This window comes from Nyctibius grandis, chromosome 21, assembly GCF_013368605.1.
Source record: "Nyctibius grandis isolate bNycGra1 chromosome 21, bNycGra1.pri, whole genome shotgun sequence".
In the NCBI taxonomy this organism is placed as follows: domain Eukaryota; kingdom Metazoa; phylum Chordata; class Aves; order Nyctibiiformes; family Nyctibiidae; genus Nyctibius; species Nyctibius grandis.
The window spans coordinates 8359189-8378013 of record NC_090678.1 but is presented as its reverse complement, the minus strand read 5'-3'; the positions used below and the strand labels follow the sequence as shown (position 1 = coordinate 8378013).

Here is an 18825-nt window from a genome sequence, read left to right as displayed (position 1 = left end):
AGTTATCCCTATTTACCAGGAGCTTCACTGTGTCAGTGCTTGGCACAGTCACCTATGCACGTGGACATTTTGAGCATTCCCAGCTCATAACTAGGCCCCAAAGGGCACCTTCAGGGAAACTCCTGCTGCTCTGCTGGGACACCAGGGAAACCAGCTCTATCTGTAGTGGTCCCCAGCCTGCGCCCTGTGCCAGGCTGACCAGGCCAGGATGTGCAGGGCGGCCGCACCACCTAGGGGGAATCCCACACACTGCACACTTTGCTGCACTAACAGTGGCCCAACATGAGCTGGGCTGCAGAGACACCTGGAGAGCAGGAGGGACTGCAAGCTACGGGCAGTTGGTGGAGAAGGAAGGTGTTACGAGAGCTGAAAAGGTTTCAGTTCCCTGAGAACTGTCCAAATGCACAAGCAAAGATGTACAAACTGGCTCCACGAAATCTGGTGGTGTTGAACACTGTCTGGGCCAGCCCCAGTGAAGACCATTTTGAGTGTCTCAGGATTGCTTCTCCCATAGGCAGGCCACTTAAAAAGTGTGTGATCAGGGGTGGGAGCTCTGGTATCGGCAGTGCCACAGCTATGCTGGCCCCTTGCTGCTTCTTTGAAAACACTTCTCTGCAGAGCTGTTCTCAAGTTCTAGTATGTTTGACATTACCGAGGCCAGGAGCAAATACAGAATTACTGACATTCAAAATGCATTTTAAAAAAGAAAAATAAACTCAAAACCATGAGTTTAAGAGTAGAACATTACACAAGAAAAAAGTCAACATGAGGCTTTTCACTGAGAGCATTTCTCTTCTACCTCCTTTTGTCCCACCAAGCACTCTGCAAGAACGTAAGAGCTCCTGTAGAAGAGCTTACATTGCTGCAACCCTGCTCTGAGTAACACCACCTCTTGTCCGTACATGCACGTCTAGCAATGGCTTGGCAGGTCTGGCTGGTGCGTTTGTCTGGCTGTGACAGTCATTTTTTAACATGAGGACATCACGTCAAATCCAGCAAAACGTCTCTGCTGGAGCTGCTGCCGTATGCTGCAACACGATGGGATGCACACATGTCCTGCCTCTGTCATGTGGCAGAGGAGAGACCAGAGCATGGAGCTGTGCAGGCTGCAGGGTCTGCCCTGACTCTGGTGGTCAGGGCACAAGCTGCCTTTTACCTAACCCAACACCCCAGCCCAGCACCAGCAGACTCACAAGGAACACAGGGAAGCTGTCCAGAGCAGTGTAGCTCCTGGCTTTCTGCACAGCCACCCACAAATGTCCTTGCTCTGTCCTCACCTTTGTCCTTTTGGGCTACACATGTCAGCCGTTCAGCTGTAAGGGTGAACACATCCCCTTTTTACAGCACAAAGAGGAACCACCCTTTCAAACTCTATCACCTTATGCAGTCACTTCTCATCTACAGACACACAAGGATTTTGAAGATAAAAATATAACTAAGGTGCTGTAATGCAGGACTGACAAGTCAGGCAGCCCTGGAGCGGCAGAACAGGGAGAACAGCATTGCATTTTCGGCCTTTGGCCACAGTGAATGTGTCCACCTTACCTTTCTTGTTCTTCTCTTTTGTCACGACGGTCATGGACATCGTTGGAGTGGTGGCAATCTCACCACTGGCAGGTAACCTGCTGACCTGGAGGGACCGGAAAGTGCATTTCAGTGTGTTTTTGGTAGTGGAGGGGTCCTTCTTCTCTGGGTCTCTCTTTCTGTCCGTGGGTGGTGCTGCAATCCAGTAATCCACCTGCAGGCCCATCAACTCAGCACCAAGACTCTGGCTGGAAAACAAAAGAAGGTGGTAATTTCTGCACAGCACTCAGCAGAGGTCCCCCCATCCATGTTTTTTCAGAGTGGCTGCCGTTCCTGACCACATGGTCAGAGGAGAAGTGCCTGGCTCTTTGGGAAATCAGGCAGCAACGTTTTGTAGTGAGACCCGATAATCACAAAAGCACAAGTCATCACTGAGTGATGCAGCCTGGGTCATGTTACATGGTGGCATCGGCTTGGCAACACAGAACTGCAATGAGCTGAGATGAGCTGACCTGCTGCACAGCCACAGGGACGAGCAGTGGGAAAGGGAGCAGACAAGCAGTTTCCTAACGTGATGCCCAGTTCAGTGACTCGGCCAGCAAAGGCAGCCCCTGAGGTGGCCCAGATCACTTCTGGTTGTTGAGTGAGGAAGAAGGGCTGTAAGCACCTTGTTGCTGCCTTCTGAGCACTGATGAGTTAATGATTCTGGCCAGGCACAGCACCACCAAAATCATCCCTGAACTGGAGCAAACAAAGAGCAGTTGGTCCCTTAGGCACTCAGTTCCCAGCCTCCCTGACTTGCTCCATCTCCTATGTTCATGAGCTCTTCCTGTCATCAGCTGCTTCCCTTCCTGTCCAGATGCCCCCCAGGTCACACAGGATCCCTGCTCTCCCCAGGTCCCTGTAGCGAAGCTGGCATGGGATGATCTGCCCCGCGTTCCTGCTGCGGGCTGGGGAACTCCAGTGCCTGAAAAATGCTCTGCCAGTCCTGTGATGTTTGCTAAACAACAACAGATTTCAGGACACGATCTGCTGTTGAAAACTCCTGCGCATCGTGTGGTAACAGACGTGTCACCACAACACACTGTCAGCCTTTCTTGAGACAGAAAAGGGAAGATGAGTAGCCTGGGAAATTCCACCCTTTGCCTGCCCCCACCTCTCACTAGCTAACCCTGAGTGGAGCAGGGGTTCTTCGTTCAGCGGACCTATGGTTGACGGCCTGTACTTCTTCCTACACAATGACAGTGTGTTGAATAATATGCAAGTACTAGACAAAAAACTAACTTAATTTATCTACCAGTTTGTGTCCCCTGTTTGAAAAATGACAATTATTAAAGAAGATGAATCTGTGATTTTGAATGAAATACACATCCCTCTACACTGCCTGTGTAATGAGGAACTCTCACAGTAAAACAAGGATGGCCCACCGTTAAGGTCCTCTCAGCAAATCCTTTTCTTTGCCATTTATTCAGTTGAGGCCAGAACACAAAGTAGATCTTGGATCTTGGTGGTAGTTTATCTTGGATCACCAAAACCAGGTTTTGGTTTCTCAAGGCAGTTTCAGAAGGATGATGTCTTAGAGATGCAGCTTTGGATTTTAAGGCTTCTTTGCATCACGTTTCTCATCTCGGTTGTAAAGACAAAGCATCTTAGTGTTCGCTATGCCCAGGCAGGATTTTCTGCTCCATCCTCAGTTAAACACGTAATTTTCATGTCTGAGTCACCCTCCACCCCATGCCTGTGCTGTCACATACAGATCAGTGGAGATGGAACAACATTGAACCTAAACTTCCTCATTTCTTTATGATTTTACCACACAGCATGAAACCAAAAAGTACCGGATTCCTAGAGCCGAGGTGTCAGTTTTAGATGTACCACCTCCACAGCTCACAACTTTGATAGCCTACGCCCTTGGGGGTACGGGTTCCCAAATCACTTCCACTTTTAGAAAGCCCACGCAGAGCTCACACAGGAGAAGTCAGCTCTGCTCTCCAGAGCCTGCGCAGCTCCCAGCTCTCTGCACTGCCAGCCAGCTGCTGCTGGGACCGGCCTTGGGCAGACAGCACTCTCCTGCCACCAAACCAACAGGAGGGACCTTGGAGAACTGAGCCTCCTGGCACAGGCTAACAGCCATTAACACCTTCCAGTCACTGGGCACCTGCTAAACTGGGACTTCCACATTTCTATTTCCTCTTGTTAAAAGGGAACTCTCAAGCCAGTTTAAGAAGTCAGAGGTCCCCACAGGACTCTCTGGGGTGGGCAGGAAAGGTCCCCATTCTGTCTCCAACAGGGACAGTGGGAGATGCTGTTTAGGGAGAGCACGTGAGACTAGTCTCTAATTGCAGCACATCTCCTTGGACTTCCCCAGCCTGAGGAACACAGGATTAGGGATGTTAGGGGGGGACATCCCTGACTCATCCTTTAGTATCCATTAATGGATCTGCTGTCCATGAATTTGCCTAACCCCTCTTTGATCTGCTGATCCTGCTGACACAGAAGTAGCAGAGGCAGACATGGTCCCAATATACCTTTCCTGCTGTGTGTGGACATCCCTTGGGTTTCTCCCTTTTAACTGACCTCTCGCCAGTGTCACTGCATGCCCCCAGGTCTTGTACCGCAGGTTTGGTGAACGACAGTTCAATATTCAACAAACCCACCACCACTGTGATTTTGCAAAACTTGAGTGGCTTACCTCTGTCCCCTCCTCCCCCAAACTGCAGTGTTGAAGCGCTTCTAGACTCCCCTCACAAGGCTGCTGCTCTGTCCCCTTGATTGTGTTGCCTGCGCTCCCCTGAACCTTTAACTTCACCATGTGCTTCTGGGTACCAGAACTGCACACAAAGCGTTAAGACAGCTACATCAACATCTTCTGCAGCAACAAAATGAGAGTCCTGGACAGGGCAATTCTTTACTGGCAGTTTTCTAGGGGTTTAGTCCCTTCACCTCTAAAAATTTCAGCTACGCTAGAGCTTCACGTTGTCTACAGGTGCTGTCTCCTTGCTGTTCTGATATGCTTTCAGGCACACGCATGAATGGAAACTGCAATTCCACTATGCCACCTTACACGTGTCAGCTCTCCCCTCACAGAGAAAAAGCCTGCTCCTTCTATAGAGTCACTCTGCCTTTACAGTCAGTTGGTCCTTAAAAACATATTATAAGAATCATGATGGACTAGGCTAGCACCCATGAGTATTAGGGTCAGTATTTTCTTTGGCTACATATCTCCCCAAGAGAATCCAAGTCTCAAAGGGAAAATACCAGCAGATGGAGAACACAAACCTTCCCAAACAGGCTGCCACAATAGCTCATCAGAATCAGGGTTCCTGCCAGACTATCAGAAACAAGGCTGCCCCTCCTAGTTCAAATGTGTCTGCCCTTGAGAAGAGCAGCATTCCTGTCGGGTACAAGATCCCCTCTGCCCTCCTCAGCTCCTTGTCGGCCAGCAAGGACACAGTCACTCCAGAGCAAAAGAAGTAAAGGGGAAAGGTGACGAGTTCAAGTGTTTGCTAGAGAGGAAGAAAGCAGAGCTATGGGTTTTCCTTTAGAAGAGTCTTCCTCTCTCACACATATGTCAGATAAGACAGCCAAGGGAGATGTAAGGAGACAAAACATGCTTTACCTTGAGGATGAGAAGCTGCCTGTGACAGACGGTGAGGAAGGTGGCGTGGGGGAGGCTTCTTTCACAGCAGGAGACACAGAAGGCGGGGTAGAAGAAAGGACACTGGAGCTTGAGGGAGCTGCGTCATCAGAGTCACCTTGCAGAAAAGAAGGCAAACTGTTTGTCTGGGTTCATCTCACAGCCCAGCACATGCACGCTGGGGTAGCTCAGTCTCTTTACCCACGCTCCTGCTGCACAGATTTTGTTCAGACTCAATCCAGAGATCAGCTAGCCCATCAGCTCTGACTGCCTCCACACTTAAGCCGTGGGACTTCCTATGTTTAGTTACGAGGCAGGCACAGACAGTCACACTCCTCTGGGCTCCCCACCTGGCATCGGGTTTGCTCCCAGCTGATTTTGAGCCTCGTGCATGGTCAGAGCCCAGCCCATTGATCCCTGCTGGGGAATCTCATAGAATCATAGAATGGTTTGGCTTGGAAGGGACCTTAAAGATCATCTAGTTCCAACCCCCCTGCCACAGGCAGGGACACCTTCCTCTAGACCAGGTTGCTCAAAGCCCCATCCAACCTGGCCTTGAACACTGCCAGGGAGGGGGCAGCCACAGCTTCTCTGGGCAACCTGGGCCAGTGTCTCACCACCCTCACAGTAAAGAATTTCTTCCTAATATCTAATCTAAATCTCCCCTCTTTCAGTTTAAAACCATTACCCCTCATCCTATCATTACATGCCCTTGTAAAAAGCCCCTCTCCTGCTTTCCTGTAGGCCCCCTTCAGGTACTGGAAGGTGCTAGAAGGTCTCCCTGGAGCCTTCTCTTATCCAGGCTGAACAGCCCCAACTCTCTCAGCCTGCCTCCATAGCAGAGGTGCTCCAGCCCTCTGATCATCTTTGTGGCCCCCGTCTGGACTCGCTCCACCAGCTCCATGTCCTTCTTATGCCGGGGACCCCAGAGCTGGACGCAGTACTCCAGGTGGGGTCTCACGAGAGCGGAGCAGAGGGGCAGAATCCCCTCCCTCAACCTGCTGGCCACGCTGCTTTTGATGCAGCCCAGGATACGGTTGGCCTTCTGGGCTGCAAGCGCGCGCTGCCGGCTCATGTTGAGCTTCTCGTCAACCATCACCCCCAAGTCCTTCTCCTCAGGGCTGCTCTCAATCCATTCAATCCATCTCTCCCCATAACCACGGCAGGGCAGCCCACTCTGAGACTCTTGGAGAATCCAGTACCTCTGGGCTGACCACAGGGATCTCCCCGTTCCCCCTGCTTCCACTCTCCACAACCAAGGCATCATTCCCTTCATGTTGGCCCTTTAGGATGGTGAGAGCGCTGTGGCAGCATAGAGTGACCCGCAGAAGGGCTGCCTCCACACACAAACCTATGTGTAACCCAGGCCACAGGAATCTGGGCTTAATAGTGAAGCAATATAAGAAACAACTCCAGCAGATGCAGAAAAAAATATTCCTGACTAGGAGTGCGCATGAAAGAGGAAAAAACAAGTTCACATTGATAAAATGGCACCATCCCATATCCATGTGTGTAATCGGGCAGTATCGTGTAAATCAGCTTTGCACTCCCCCATTAAAAAATCTGGGTCTAAATTTGTTGTCAGATGGGCAGACTGGCTGCCTGTCCTGGAGTTCCCAGTGTTAGGCACATGTTTGAGACTGACTTCATTACGTAATTGAGCCCGTCGTAGGGAGACAGGCATGAACTTCCAATAAACTGCCTCCCCAGTTTAGAGCAGGAACCTCAAATAACCACAGTGGTGAAACCACCTCACTGAGAACACACATAAGAAAAATAGGTGTTTGCACATATATAAGTGGAGCTTCCCTGGCTGAGGGTGTGGGAATTTCAGCTGGCCTGAAGCTCCTTGTAAAGTAAGAAGAAAAAGGGCCTCTTGAAAGAGAGAGGCCTCTCTTTCTGCAGACAGCCTCTGTGAGTCAAGGCAGCGGAACTGGGAGCTAATACAATCCAATTCCACCTTACAAATCTCCAAGACATCAGCAATGGACAAGTTTGTTCAGCCTGTGAAGTCAGGCCCCCACCACCTGTACAACACAGGAAGCACAGACAAGATGCTTGTTACCTGACGTTGCAGAAGATTGTTCCACTATTCCAACCTTCACCACCTAGAGGGAGCAAAACAGAAGAGGTCTGTGAAACCAGAGTTCCCTGAACGTCGGGAACGCCGCCAACCCAAGCTCATCCCTACACCCCCCTTGGCACTGTCCCTGCAGTCAGAGTAGCGTTAAAGTATGTTAAAAAGTGGAGTCTTTGAAGAGACAGGCAGGTTCCAGCAGTGTCCAGCCAAGCAGTACCAGCTCACAACCCTTTCCTGACCTATACAAAAGACAGGCAGACCCTATAGAGCTGTTACAGACCTGCACAGCTCTGAATAGCCCATCTCAGCCCCAGGCTAGGGCATAGACAGTGCCTGTCTGTGACACCTGTGGGAATAGGGCATGGAGGAGAAAGGAACACAAATATCCCTTTAGCATTGCTTTGATACACTTGCTAATTACAGACATATTGCTTCCACCACACAAGTGCAGCCACTTCTAGGGTGCAGCATAGTTGGGGTTTGTTAGGAAACCACGAAAGCAACAAAGTGCAGTTTCTGATCAGAGTTTTCTAGTCTTCAAACAAGGGAAGTGTCCAGCAAAGAAGATAAAGATCCTAGCAAAGCCTCTGGGCACAAACATGGATAAACCATCACATGGACAGGTCAGAACAATCCCAATCACACTGTCATAAGGCTACAAATGTGTTCTGATATAGCCAACCACCAGCTAGTACGTTTAGGTTAATGATAAATGCCACTGGCAATAATTTGTGGAACAGAGCATGCTACAAACACAAGCTCCCAAGAACACACTATGCCTAGAAAGATAAAATGACCCTCAGTGATATAAAAGCAGGGACCTTCTGTAGTGATAATCTGCTATGGTGCACAGGGATCATCACTCTCAACACTGCAGAGGAGAGATCCTTCTTAAGGTCCTTAAGAAACTTGTATCCAGGGCTAATGTTTACCCTATACAAATGTTGACAAATGGAAAAGAGCTGCAAAGGCATCTCAAATCAATAAACCTGCTTTAGAATGAGAAATGATGTCACGCCGTCTATTTCGTTTGAAAACAGATGATCGTTAAGTTCAGGCATCACCATGTCTAGACCACATCTCTAGGGAGCACATTCCTGTGCTATGGGATCAAGAAAAAGGACCTAATCATTAGAAGCAAAAAACTTTGCACAGTTTGAGGTGGAGGGGTGTATGCTCAACAGTAGATCTTGGAGAGCTGTCAGGCGCGCTGGCATATTCTCTGCTAGTTCCAGTCTTGGAAAGGCCATCGTGAATTCAGCAGTGTGTCCAGAGGCTCCCTGAGGGGGCACTGGCTTGGGAGAAGGAGGCTGCAGCTCAGTTTAGTCAGTCTCCATCCAAAGGGCAACAAATCAGGCTCTGGAGCCCAGAAGCCATTTGTGCTGTATGTGTTAAATGCCAAGAGGATGTTTCACAGACCGTAACTAGCTGTGAGCAAGAAGAGGTGAGACAGGAGAGTTAGGGGAAGAACAAGCAACACAGAAAACTACCTACAGCCACCTTGATCTGCAAGCCAGGCAGGAAACCTCTTTTGGCCTTTTCCCCCTTGCTGTCTGACTGAAGATGCTCGAGTTCAGACCCATGGGAGAAAGCCAAGGTTAAACACTTTCCCTTCCCTCTACTCAGGGAGGCGCTTGAGACTGCTGCAGTCCCAACAACGCCGCCATCCAGGAACACTGCAGCAGCCAGCCTCCTTTCCTTTGAGGAAGGAGGCACATCCTGTTAACTCTCCTGGCAACTGGCTGTTGGCACAACGCAGGCGCATGACCACACAGCCTCACCACCCGACCTTGGCTTTCACATCCGACTGGCCCCTCGTGAGGCTCCACTCCCATCACTTCAGAGCCCATGTGAGCAGCATGGCACTGCCCTGCTTGCTCTGGGTAACCCAGCTGCAGGACATCAGTTTTCACCCCCTGAAAGCCAAGAGTCCAACCAACGTCAGGAGTCACAAACCCAAACGTCACTGGCTCCCTCCTTTCCTTGGCCAACAGCTCCAAGCAGGCTGCAGCTGAGGGAAAGAGCTTTGGTATTCATATTCAGTTTCAGACTGAGAGACACCTGCAGTCAGCCTTTCAGCCTCTTCAGATGTGTTTCATGGCGAATTACTGTGTCAGGAACACTTCAGAAGCAAGAATAAGCAGCACTGATTTGACCCTAACCACCAGCCGACACAGAAAATCATTCTGTGCTTTCAAGGCAGGTTTTTCTGGGGGTTGGCAGTGTTCTGCACACAGAGCTGTTCACTCTTCCCACTTTCAGACAATCAAATCCAGACTGGAAAAGCATTGCTAATGTCAGGACAATGATCATTCTACAGCAACTGGACAAACACTCTGAGCCCCATTTGCTTGCACATAGCACTGAACTAAATCAGCCCTAAAGAAAAGCTTTGCAGAGCCTAGCAGCTACAGCGAGACGAGTCCAGGCGCTTCCAAGCCCTTCTGGGCTTTTCCTATTATTGGGAAAGGTGAAACGGCTGTTTCATAACAACAGTTCTTCACCAGCCACCACAGTTCATGGGAGGGACAAGATCACAGCAAAGCTCATCAGCAGGGAACAAATCTGGAAGATGTGTGCCTCTGCTTCAGAGGAAGACATCTTTCCTTCAACAAACGAAAGTAGGTTGTCACCACAGGAGCACTGCAGAGACACACTCTCACTCTGGAGAGACACCAAAGTGAAAGCAGGGTCAGCCTGAAGGCAAGAGAGACTGAGCTCTTTAAACGCCTTGGGATTTTAGATGAGTTCCGACACTGACAGGGATACAAACAGGAACGCACACAAGTCAGCTTAACACAGAGAAGGCAGAACAAGACAGCCAGCATGCGAGAAAGTGAAGCTACAAGAGAGCAGCAAAAACTGTGAAGAGGACATCCTGTAGCTGCAAAGCAGTCAGGGGATATCCTTGGGCTGCAGGTCAAAGACCTAAAACTTAATGAATTGAACAGCATGATCAAATATGGGGAGGGAAGCTAGAAAAGGCAAAGTACACAATGCACAAAACACACTGACAAGAGCACAAACACACCCCTGCCTAGATACTCTGCATTTGGCCACCTGAGCTGGGAACATTTAAAGACAAGGACAGAAGAGAAAGCCAAGGACTACTATCCCAAATACATATGCACATAATAAAATGTATTAAATAGCTACTGCCCCAGACTCAAACTTAACAGTGGTATAAATGATCTCCCTGGTGGGATGTACTCTCCACTTCCCAAGAGTAGGTGGGATATTAAGAGGACTGGAGACCATTCATGACAAGCAGACAGAAGACTGACACTGGAATAGCAAGTTTGGCCAAATCAATCACCCAGTAGAGTGCTGGGCACAGAAACCCTCAGATCAGATTTCCAGGAACACACGAGCTTCCTCTGCATGTGGCCCAGAAGCAATTCTCCACCAACTAAGTGCTCTGGCCTGCAGCAAAGACAGGCTGCGGATCAGAGCACTTCAGCATCACACTTTCCTCTTTGTATTGAATGAAAAAGGCAACAGCAAGGCTGCAGTGCCTGCTCCAGTGCTGGCAGGCACACAGCACAGGGCTGCTCAGAGCCAGTTGCTTGGAAAGTAAAATACACCTAGTAGCTTGTTGAGGGACCTTTGAGGTTTGCTTACATACCAGGCCATTGCATCCAACCATCATGCTGACACTCTAAGAGCACCCAGTGGCTCCTGCTCTACTTCAGTAACCAGCTAAGTTTGGGTTAACACTTGTGGACATACTCTAGGCTGGCTTGAGACAGCGTAACTAAGATAACACTCACCCCAACAAAGGGAATGAACTTCTGCGAAGATTCTTCGTCAGGGCTAAAGGCAAAGAGAAAAGAGTTGTTAACAGCTCGCTTCCACACCGGGCACAATACTCACTTTATAAGTTGCATTCAAGCATGCAGCAGGGACGGACAGTATGCAAGCGCCAGTCCAATGTCTCCTCTCAAGGCCCCCTGCCAGCACGCTAAGAATCTGCATGGGTGGGGAAGAGCACGCAGCTTACAGCTCATCTCTCAGGGGAAAGGTCTCTTCCTCCCTCCCTCACGCTTGACAGAGAAACATGCTTTAATGGCATGGCAGTCATTACAGACACACGACCTCCTACTGCGAGGAAATGGATCTGTGCCACAACAACATGGAGAACTGGGTGTTACTTACTAGTACCTGAAGTGCTCTGCACGCATGGCCTTCACGCGTCCCACCTTTGGAGCCATGTGCCATACCTTGCATATCCCAGCATCGCTAAAGCAGTTAGCCTGCCACGGGGTTACAAGCCGTGACACGTAGTTATTTGTACAGCACCAGCAAGTACGTACACACACGTGCTCACGCACACAGATACACGTTCCCTGTCACTGGGAGCTTGCAGTCCCTCAGACAGGGACGCTAGAGAGGTCAGGCACCAGAGCACAGCGGGTAGATCAGGACACCAACTCGAGAACAGCAAACAGCTAAACCAAACAAAACGCGGACCACGTCCCAGAAACAGCTGAAGACAACACTACACACGTTTTGAAAGCAGGAAGGCATCAGCCCCTCCTGCTCCAGCCCTGCCCAGGATTCAGAAGCCAAAGGGTGGAGAAGGGCCAGCAACAAAGGCCACAGTCAAACCTAGCAGGGGTTAGGGAGAGACTCAACAAAGACAAGAGAGGGAAGACCGGAGTGAGGAGGAAGGCAGGCTGGAAGGGCCTGCAGAGGCACTGCTCTCTTCAGGGGTGACAGAGATGAAGACGGACCCACAGGGTGAGGAGAGGACTTCAGGAGCACATCCATGTGCTCAGAGGAATTAAAGTTCAGCAGTGGAAGTGACTGTACAGGTAAGACACATGACGTTTCTCAGTGGCCAAGCACAGGAAACAGGTAGGAAGCAGACAAACACCAAGATTTCTCACATTTCTCTTTTTGTGCATCCCTCGGTGCTCAGAACACTGCAGCGTTCAGAAAAAAAAGTCCAGCATTGCCTTCATCCAGAAAATTGCTGGGAGCAGCACAAATACTTCAGGAAAGCAGGTATTTCTGTGCCGTTTCTGGCACAGATCAGAAACACACCAAATGCACAAGTGTTGCCAGCCCTGGACAGTTTCCTCTAAGCCCTATGGAATGAATGGCCTAGAACCGCAGTGAACGTGACTCAGCCAGAGCTCCCTCTTGGTCCAGTGCACAGTGGGCTTTTGCAAATAGCCTCTTGCCTTGGCTCAGCTCTACGGCAAAGCCAAGGGCTCTGCTCCCTTCCCACCTCACAATCTCAGGCACTGCACCTTCATTTTTCCCCCAAAGCACATGAAAAAAAAACGACCGAGTCCCTGGTTCTGTGTTGGAAGCCAGAAAGGTCACGTCTTTCCAACCACGGCTGCAGGCTCCCCAGCAAATAAGCCTCCTATGAATGTGACATTTCCTGCTCCAGTTTTGCAAAGAGAAAGAAGAAACCCACAGAGTTGTTGGGAGAAGCACAGGACAGAGGCTCAATTTTCTTCTCACTTCTTCAGCTCCACAGGCTAAGGCAGCTGAAGTGAGTCCTGCTGACCAAGTGAGGGAAGCACAATAGTTGCCTAGTCGTCTCTCAGCTACTGGATGGCTTTGCTCTGAGCTCTCAAAAACAAACTGTGCCCAATTCCAGCAGAAAACTCATTCTTGTTCCCCCTGGGAGCTCAGACTACCACTGAGGAGAGCTCAAGGGCATTTATGAAATAAATCGTTTGCTTCAGTCACCATTTATCACAGCTCACAACGATGCACAGACTGCTCCTGAAGCAATCCAGCTGGATTTCAGCTCAGCTAGGCTAGTCCTGTCACACGTCCTCTTGGGAACTCTGATCTTGCACATGTGCCTCTGAAAATGCAGCTTATCAAAAGAGCTGCTCTTCATTTGGATGACAAGGAAAGATGAGAGGACTTGTGCTTGTTCTCCACTTCCTCTTTCATGCTCTTTCCTGATTCTTGTCCTTCTGGATCCCAAAACATTAATCCAGAATCCCTTCACCTTGGTAATGGTCTCTTCTATTCCTCCTACCACAGCCCTGCAACTAAAATATCCCCTGTCCCCGGAGAGGCAGCTCCCCCTTATTACCTAGGCTGCACAAATGCCCAGGCTGCAGCGGTTTTACCCCCAGAGCGAGGTCCAAGGTATTGGTTTTATCCACACGGCCCTGGTATCTCAGCTATATTTTAAAGCCCAACCCGACCCTAGTTTGTTATTTTTAACAGTGTTATTGATACTTTACCTCTGTAATTCTGGAGGGGAAAAAAAAAAGAGATTCTGGGGAAAACTAAAAACAGACCTATGCTGAGAGGCTAGAAAAAAAATCTTAATCTGGAATGGGGAGTTGTCCAATTATTTTTGCTTGGGCAAAATCCATCCACATGTAATCAGTCCTTCAAAGTAAAACTGTCCAGAAATGGACTTGCAGGCTCCCTCCCTACCCCAAGAAATTAATTCATCCTGAACAAAGACATACAGCCAGATTTATAGCTTTAGGACTCCTAGAAATAAGAAGCTACATCACCACTAGTCACCCAGCTGACAAAGGGAAGGAATAATCGCTCTCACTTCTGAGGCCAAGTACAAACTGAGCTGCAAAGCAGTCAGACACTACAGTGAGAGGGACTGAATAATCACTTGGAGCAGTTATGCCAGTTATTAGCCTTTTACTAAGATTTCATTTTCAATTTAAGCAACCCAAACCAGATTCAAATGTAGCCAGACACCTGTGATTTCCTAGCAGGAGGGTCTTGCATACTACTTTATTCCAGGCAAGTCCTGCAAGGGGGCAACAGGAAAGAGCAGACTTTTATCACCGACGGACTAGCAGCCTCTAAGCGAGTTCAGGCCAGGCACCACCACCAACTCTCCAGGGTTCGTCTTTGGTATGAAGCGTCTGTCTCTCCCACAGGGCAGCTATAGCTCTCTGCTGGCTAACACTGCCCCTGTTCCACCAAGTCTCCAGTGTTCAAACCAAAGAAGGGCACAAAGCAACTCCAGGTCCTCACAACACATCAGATGAATCACCTCTCTGCTTCCCCATGAAATTGTTGTCCAGCACCTTTCACGTTCCCACAGCGGGCGGGACATATTCAACAGGACGTTTCAGCACATTTCTTCAGCCTTGACTGCCGCACTGCTCTGCCAGGCAAGGGGCACAAGGAAACTTCTGTTACGTTTCCACCAGCTGCACAAGGAGGTTCATGCAGCAACAAGCCAGAAGATACACGTGCTGCTGAACCAGAGGAGGGATCGGGTCCATCTTCACCAGCTGTGTTCACGTTCAGCAACTGCTGGAGGTTGTGTTTTAGAAGCAGCATTCAGAGAAAGGACCTGGACTCCGTCTAGCCACTGCCCTGCAGAGAGTCAGAGACACGCAGCAGGGAGAAAACAGTGCTACCCTGCTTCCGACTGCCCAGGAACCCACGCTGGCTCACCCTCCAATGCAAGGCACTTGTGCTCCAGGGAGCAAGAGCAGGGCAAGTGCCCTACAACACGAGAGGGAAGAGCTTTTGGTAAATGTGCAACTAGGTAGGAAATGACCCAGCTCTCACCCTGAGAAGCGAGCAATGCTTTTATTTCCAACAGCCGATCTGCTCCCCACATTAATGCAAGGGCTATCCAGAAGCCACATGGCATAAACTGAATTACAGTGAGTGACACCAGCCCAGGTTCACACAACCGATCAGCAATCCAGCTACACTGGAATGGGTGTCTGCCGAGTCTCAGATCTTAAATACCGCAGGGTTTCATTCAAGAAAGCAATGCAGAGATATACCAACGTTGATGATACACCCCTCCTAGTCAGAGGCACACCTCTGCCAGCATGGTCCCAGCTCCCCAGATGTCGCCTGGACTGCAGTGTTTCATGACAATTCAGTAACCAGTAACTCTCCCAGTGTTCAGAGACAAAGTCAGTCACCCAGTGTAACGCAGAGGAGCTGAAATGGCAACTAATTTTCTTCCTGAACCCTTTCCTCATTTCCAGGCCCCTCGATTTCAGGTAAGGTCAGCAGATGCTCCAAAAGAACGGGACAAAGCTTTTGCACCATTGCAGTCCATCACAGGCAGCACATGCGCCAACCCTTTGCCATGACAAACAGAACAAGGGGACAGGTAGGAGAGTGGAGGTAAGTCAAAATAGGGATAGCTGGTAATAAAGTTATAAAGCAGCTCATCACATACAGCTACATCCTCGACTGGGTTGGCTTTCCTTGAACAACTAGGGCTTGTTTAACAGAGCAAATGCTAGGATACTGGGAGATTTGTAATGAATTTGTAGGTAGTACTACTGTTTCTATATGGACCACTGCCTTGAAAGCTGGCCTTGGAGAAGCCGTTCACCCCTGGCCTCGAGGGAGTCACAGTAACTTTGTTTATTCTGTCCTTAGTTCACAATGTCCAACAACAGCATGGTTTGAAGCAGGGGACCCTGCAGAGCAAAGGGTCTTGGAGGCAGCTCTGAGAGCACAACTCCCCTGCTAACATACATCTGTCTCCTCTTTCTTAGGCTCGGAGAAGTCCCATATGTTTGGGATAGCCTGCCAATAAGAGACTAATCCTTAATTTTTTGATTACAGGGAATGATTAGCTGGTCTGCACTCGGCCACTGCATGGCTGAACCCCACCCTGAGGCACTGAGTGATGCCCACAGCACTCCAGTTCCAACAGACGGGAACTGAAAAGCCTGATCCTTTTGGAGCTACACTATATTCTCTGATGGCTAGGAATAAGGGAAGAAAAAACTCTACCTTCTCACTGTTTTACTGCTCAAACCTCCTCTCTCAATAATCCCTTCATTCCCATTCATTCTACATCCTGGGAACCCATATGTGTGGTCCAAAGGCAGAGCAGTCATTTTTAACGTGTTCTGCCAGCAGATACCATAGTTTCAAAGCAGTGAGCAGAATTTAACCTAAAGCACAAACCGTGCATCCCAGACCTGCAAGGAACTGTTAAACAAGGCACAAAAGACCAGTTCATGGGGGAAAAGATACAGATCGGAGAGGGAACCTAAAAGGAACTGATACCTTATGGTAAAATCAAAATGAAAGCTCTTTTTCCTTTTCAGAAAGCAACCAAAGAAAAAGATAAATATGTTATTATACTTACAACAAAGTGATGCATTCATTCAGACAGTGCTAATAGAAACAGAATTTCTGTGTTGTTTTTCACAATACCCTCCCTAAGTTGCTGCCAATGACAGAAAGCTGCTTTTCTGAAGAGAGCCACATGGGGACATAACTGCCCATCACTGCACGGGAGAGCTTGTTCCTCTAACTCACTCTCCAGTTTGCTCACGGGGTACTTAGCTGAAAGTAGAAGTTATTTCAAAGCAGACCCAACAGAGATACTAAGAGACTACAGGCTATGCCACGAGCCTGACTAAAAGTCTCAGCGATCTGTCTTCCAAGTAACTTTCTGCAGGGTTTGAGCCTGATCTAAACCTCTCAACAGCTTCAGGCCTGGCACCACCAAGTCCAAAGGGTCTAAAACCCCAATGGATCAGGCCAGCTGGGTAAAGTGGTCATGCACACTGCTGGCAGGGTTAAGTGCATGTATTACTGACATACATGTCAGATGTTTTTCAACAAAGTAACAAATTGACTTTACTGGGCACATTAGAAACTCAAAATGATTAAATGTGTGTTAATGACAAAAATGAACCTGAAACAGAATGGGGAAGAGAGTGGAGACCAGTGCAGAACCCAGCAACCGAAGGATGCAGAGAAAGAACAAGGCAGCCATCAGAAGGGATTCACACTGCACTAGCGGTGTCTGAACTCCAGATTTGTAACTAATGCAAGTCTTCACACCAAAAATAAAATAAAAGGGTTGAAGCCAAGAGCTTCAAGTATCCTGTGGCTCTCCAAACTTCACGCTTATCAGGTTAACATTACAGAAGTTCACAAATACATGAAGAAAGTGCACTCTTTTTAACAGACTAGTTAGTCTGGAAATACTTTCCCTAGAAGAACATGAAGAATGGGCTAAATTTTACTGAATCATTTCTGCAAAGTAATGTAGAGCAGACACAGGAATAGCAAAGCAATATACAATGAGCATTTCCAAATTGAGGGAAAAAAACCTGACCCTGCCCACACCTTTAATCATTCCCAGTTCTTATTCAAAGGAGGTACCAATGAGGGATGTTAATGGACTAAAACCAAAAGATCAGATATAATATGGGAAGGGCAGTAATTAACAATTAACATCATCCATGCCTCACAGGAGACTGATAGTCCCTAATCGAGAAAAACCACGAGGCAAGTGCTTGTCCTCTGAGAAATTATTGGGATGTGTGTGAGTTGCAGTCTATTATTCTCCTCTGTGCCTCAGAAACAATGCATCTCTACCCTTCAGTGACACTCCTCTTCCTGCACCACAGCCACACGAGGTTTTACATACTTCTGAATCTTGTTTTCAGACCACAATCCTCCCTCCTACAGGCTGCTTATCCCTTAAGAGAAGTTGAAATAAAACCTGGTGAATGTCAGCCCTCCCCAGCAGGAGTTCTGGAATCCTGCAACTACCAATCCACATGCTCTGCTATTTACACTCCAAAAAGAAAGGGTTTCAGTTCCCTCAACTCTGGTGCAAAAAGACCAGGTCTCATGGAAGACACTTTGGTGGGGCTAATGCCACAGTCCAGTCCTACACACCTAAGGTCTCTGGTAAGGGAAAGGTCTCCATGGTAAGAGATCTCCAAACATAAGCAGATATAATCTGTCCATCCCCCATCCTGCCCAGTTCCCACTTCCCCAAACCTTCCAGATCTTCAAATAAATCACTGCAATTAAAGAACCACACTGTTGTAGATTCACTAGGGTGCAGGGTACAGTAAGGTTCCCAAGGTGTATCCAGTTATTTTAAGACTGCTGGCACATGAGATGAGAAAAACACTTTGCCTTCAACCTGATGCTCACTCTGGAAAGCCAGTAGTATGTTAGTGGCGTACCTTTTCTGCTTGTACGTCAGCATCGCTTCAGCAATGGGCAACTGGTGTGCACAGTTTGCCCCTGCTATATATTGCGTTATCCGGGAGACAACATCAGGTGCTTCTGGAACTGCAATAGAACAAAGAGAGAAAATAAATTAAGTGACTTCTCAGCCCATCACCAGCACTGCCCTCCATTTGCTCAGCCAAGCAGCAGACGGTCCCCAGACAGCTGCATTTGAACTGCACCTTCCAAAGGAAGCTCTGCAGCCTACCCCAGAGCACTGTAAAGCTGTCTAACCAAAAGCAAACATCCTACAAGACCAAGGTAAAAACATCAGGAATGCATGCTAGATACACAGACATCTGTACACAGCATTACCACTGAAGTAGGAGTTATTTTGTATCTGTTAAAATGCTTTTCTTTGAAAATGTGTATCTGCTCAGAGTCAGCTTTAGACTTTTTTTGCATCTTGACTGCGGTATCTGCTGAGGAAAGTGCCTAGCCGTCTCTCCCAGCAGCTTGGCGAGCCACTCTGCTCACACCAGCATTTGAGCTACCCGATTTCCTAACGAACTCACAACCTTGCTGAGTTAACTGAGAAGAGAGAGCCACGCAAGGGTAGGAAGAGCACAAAGATCACGTGTGTAGCAGCAAGTACGCTTCAAGT

General features: G+C 48.7%; 1 protein-coding gene across 8 annotated transcripts in view; it reads right to left on the bottom strand.

Annotated features, from left to right (window-relative positions):
- PACS2 (phosphofurin acidic cluster sorting protein 2) overlaps positions 1-18825 on the bottom strand; it is an 83942-nt gene that overhangs the window by 6695 nt on the left and 58422 nt on the right. For all 8 annotated transcript variants that reach the window (XM_068416809.1, XM_068416810.1, XM_068416811.1 and 5 more), the window contains 5 exons: positions 18176-18284; positions 11012-11054; positions 7227-7269; positions 5144-5279; positions 1546-1772 (listed from right to left, as the gene is read on the bottom strand). In XM_068416809.1, the coding sequence (XP_068272910.1) occupies positions 1546-1772; positions 5144-5279; positions 7227-7269; positions 11012-11054; positions 18176-18284 (558 nt within the window). The remainder of the gene's footprint in view (positions 1-1545; positions 1773-5143; positions 5280-7226; positions 7270-11011; positions 11055-18175; positions 18285-18825) is intronic.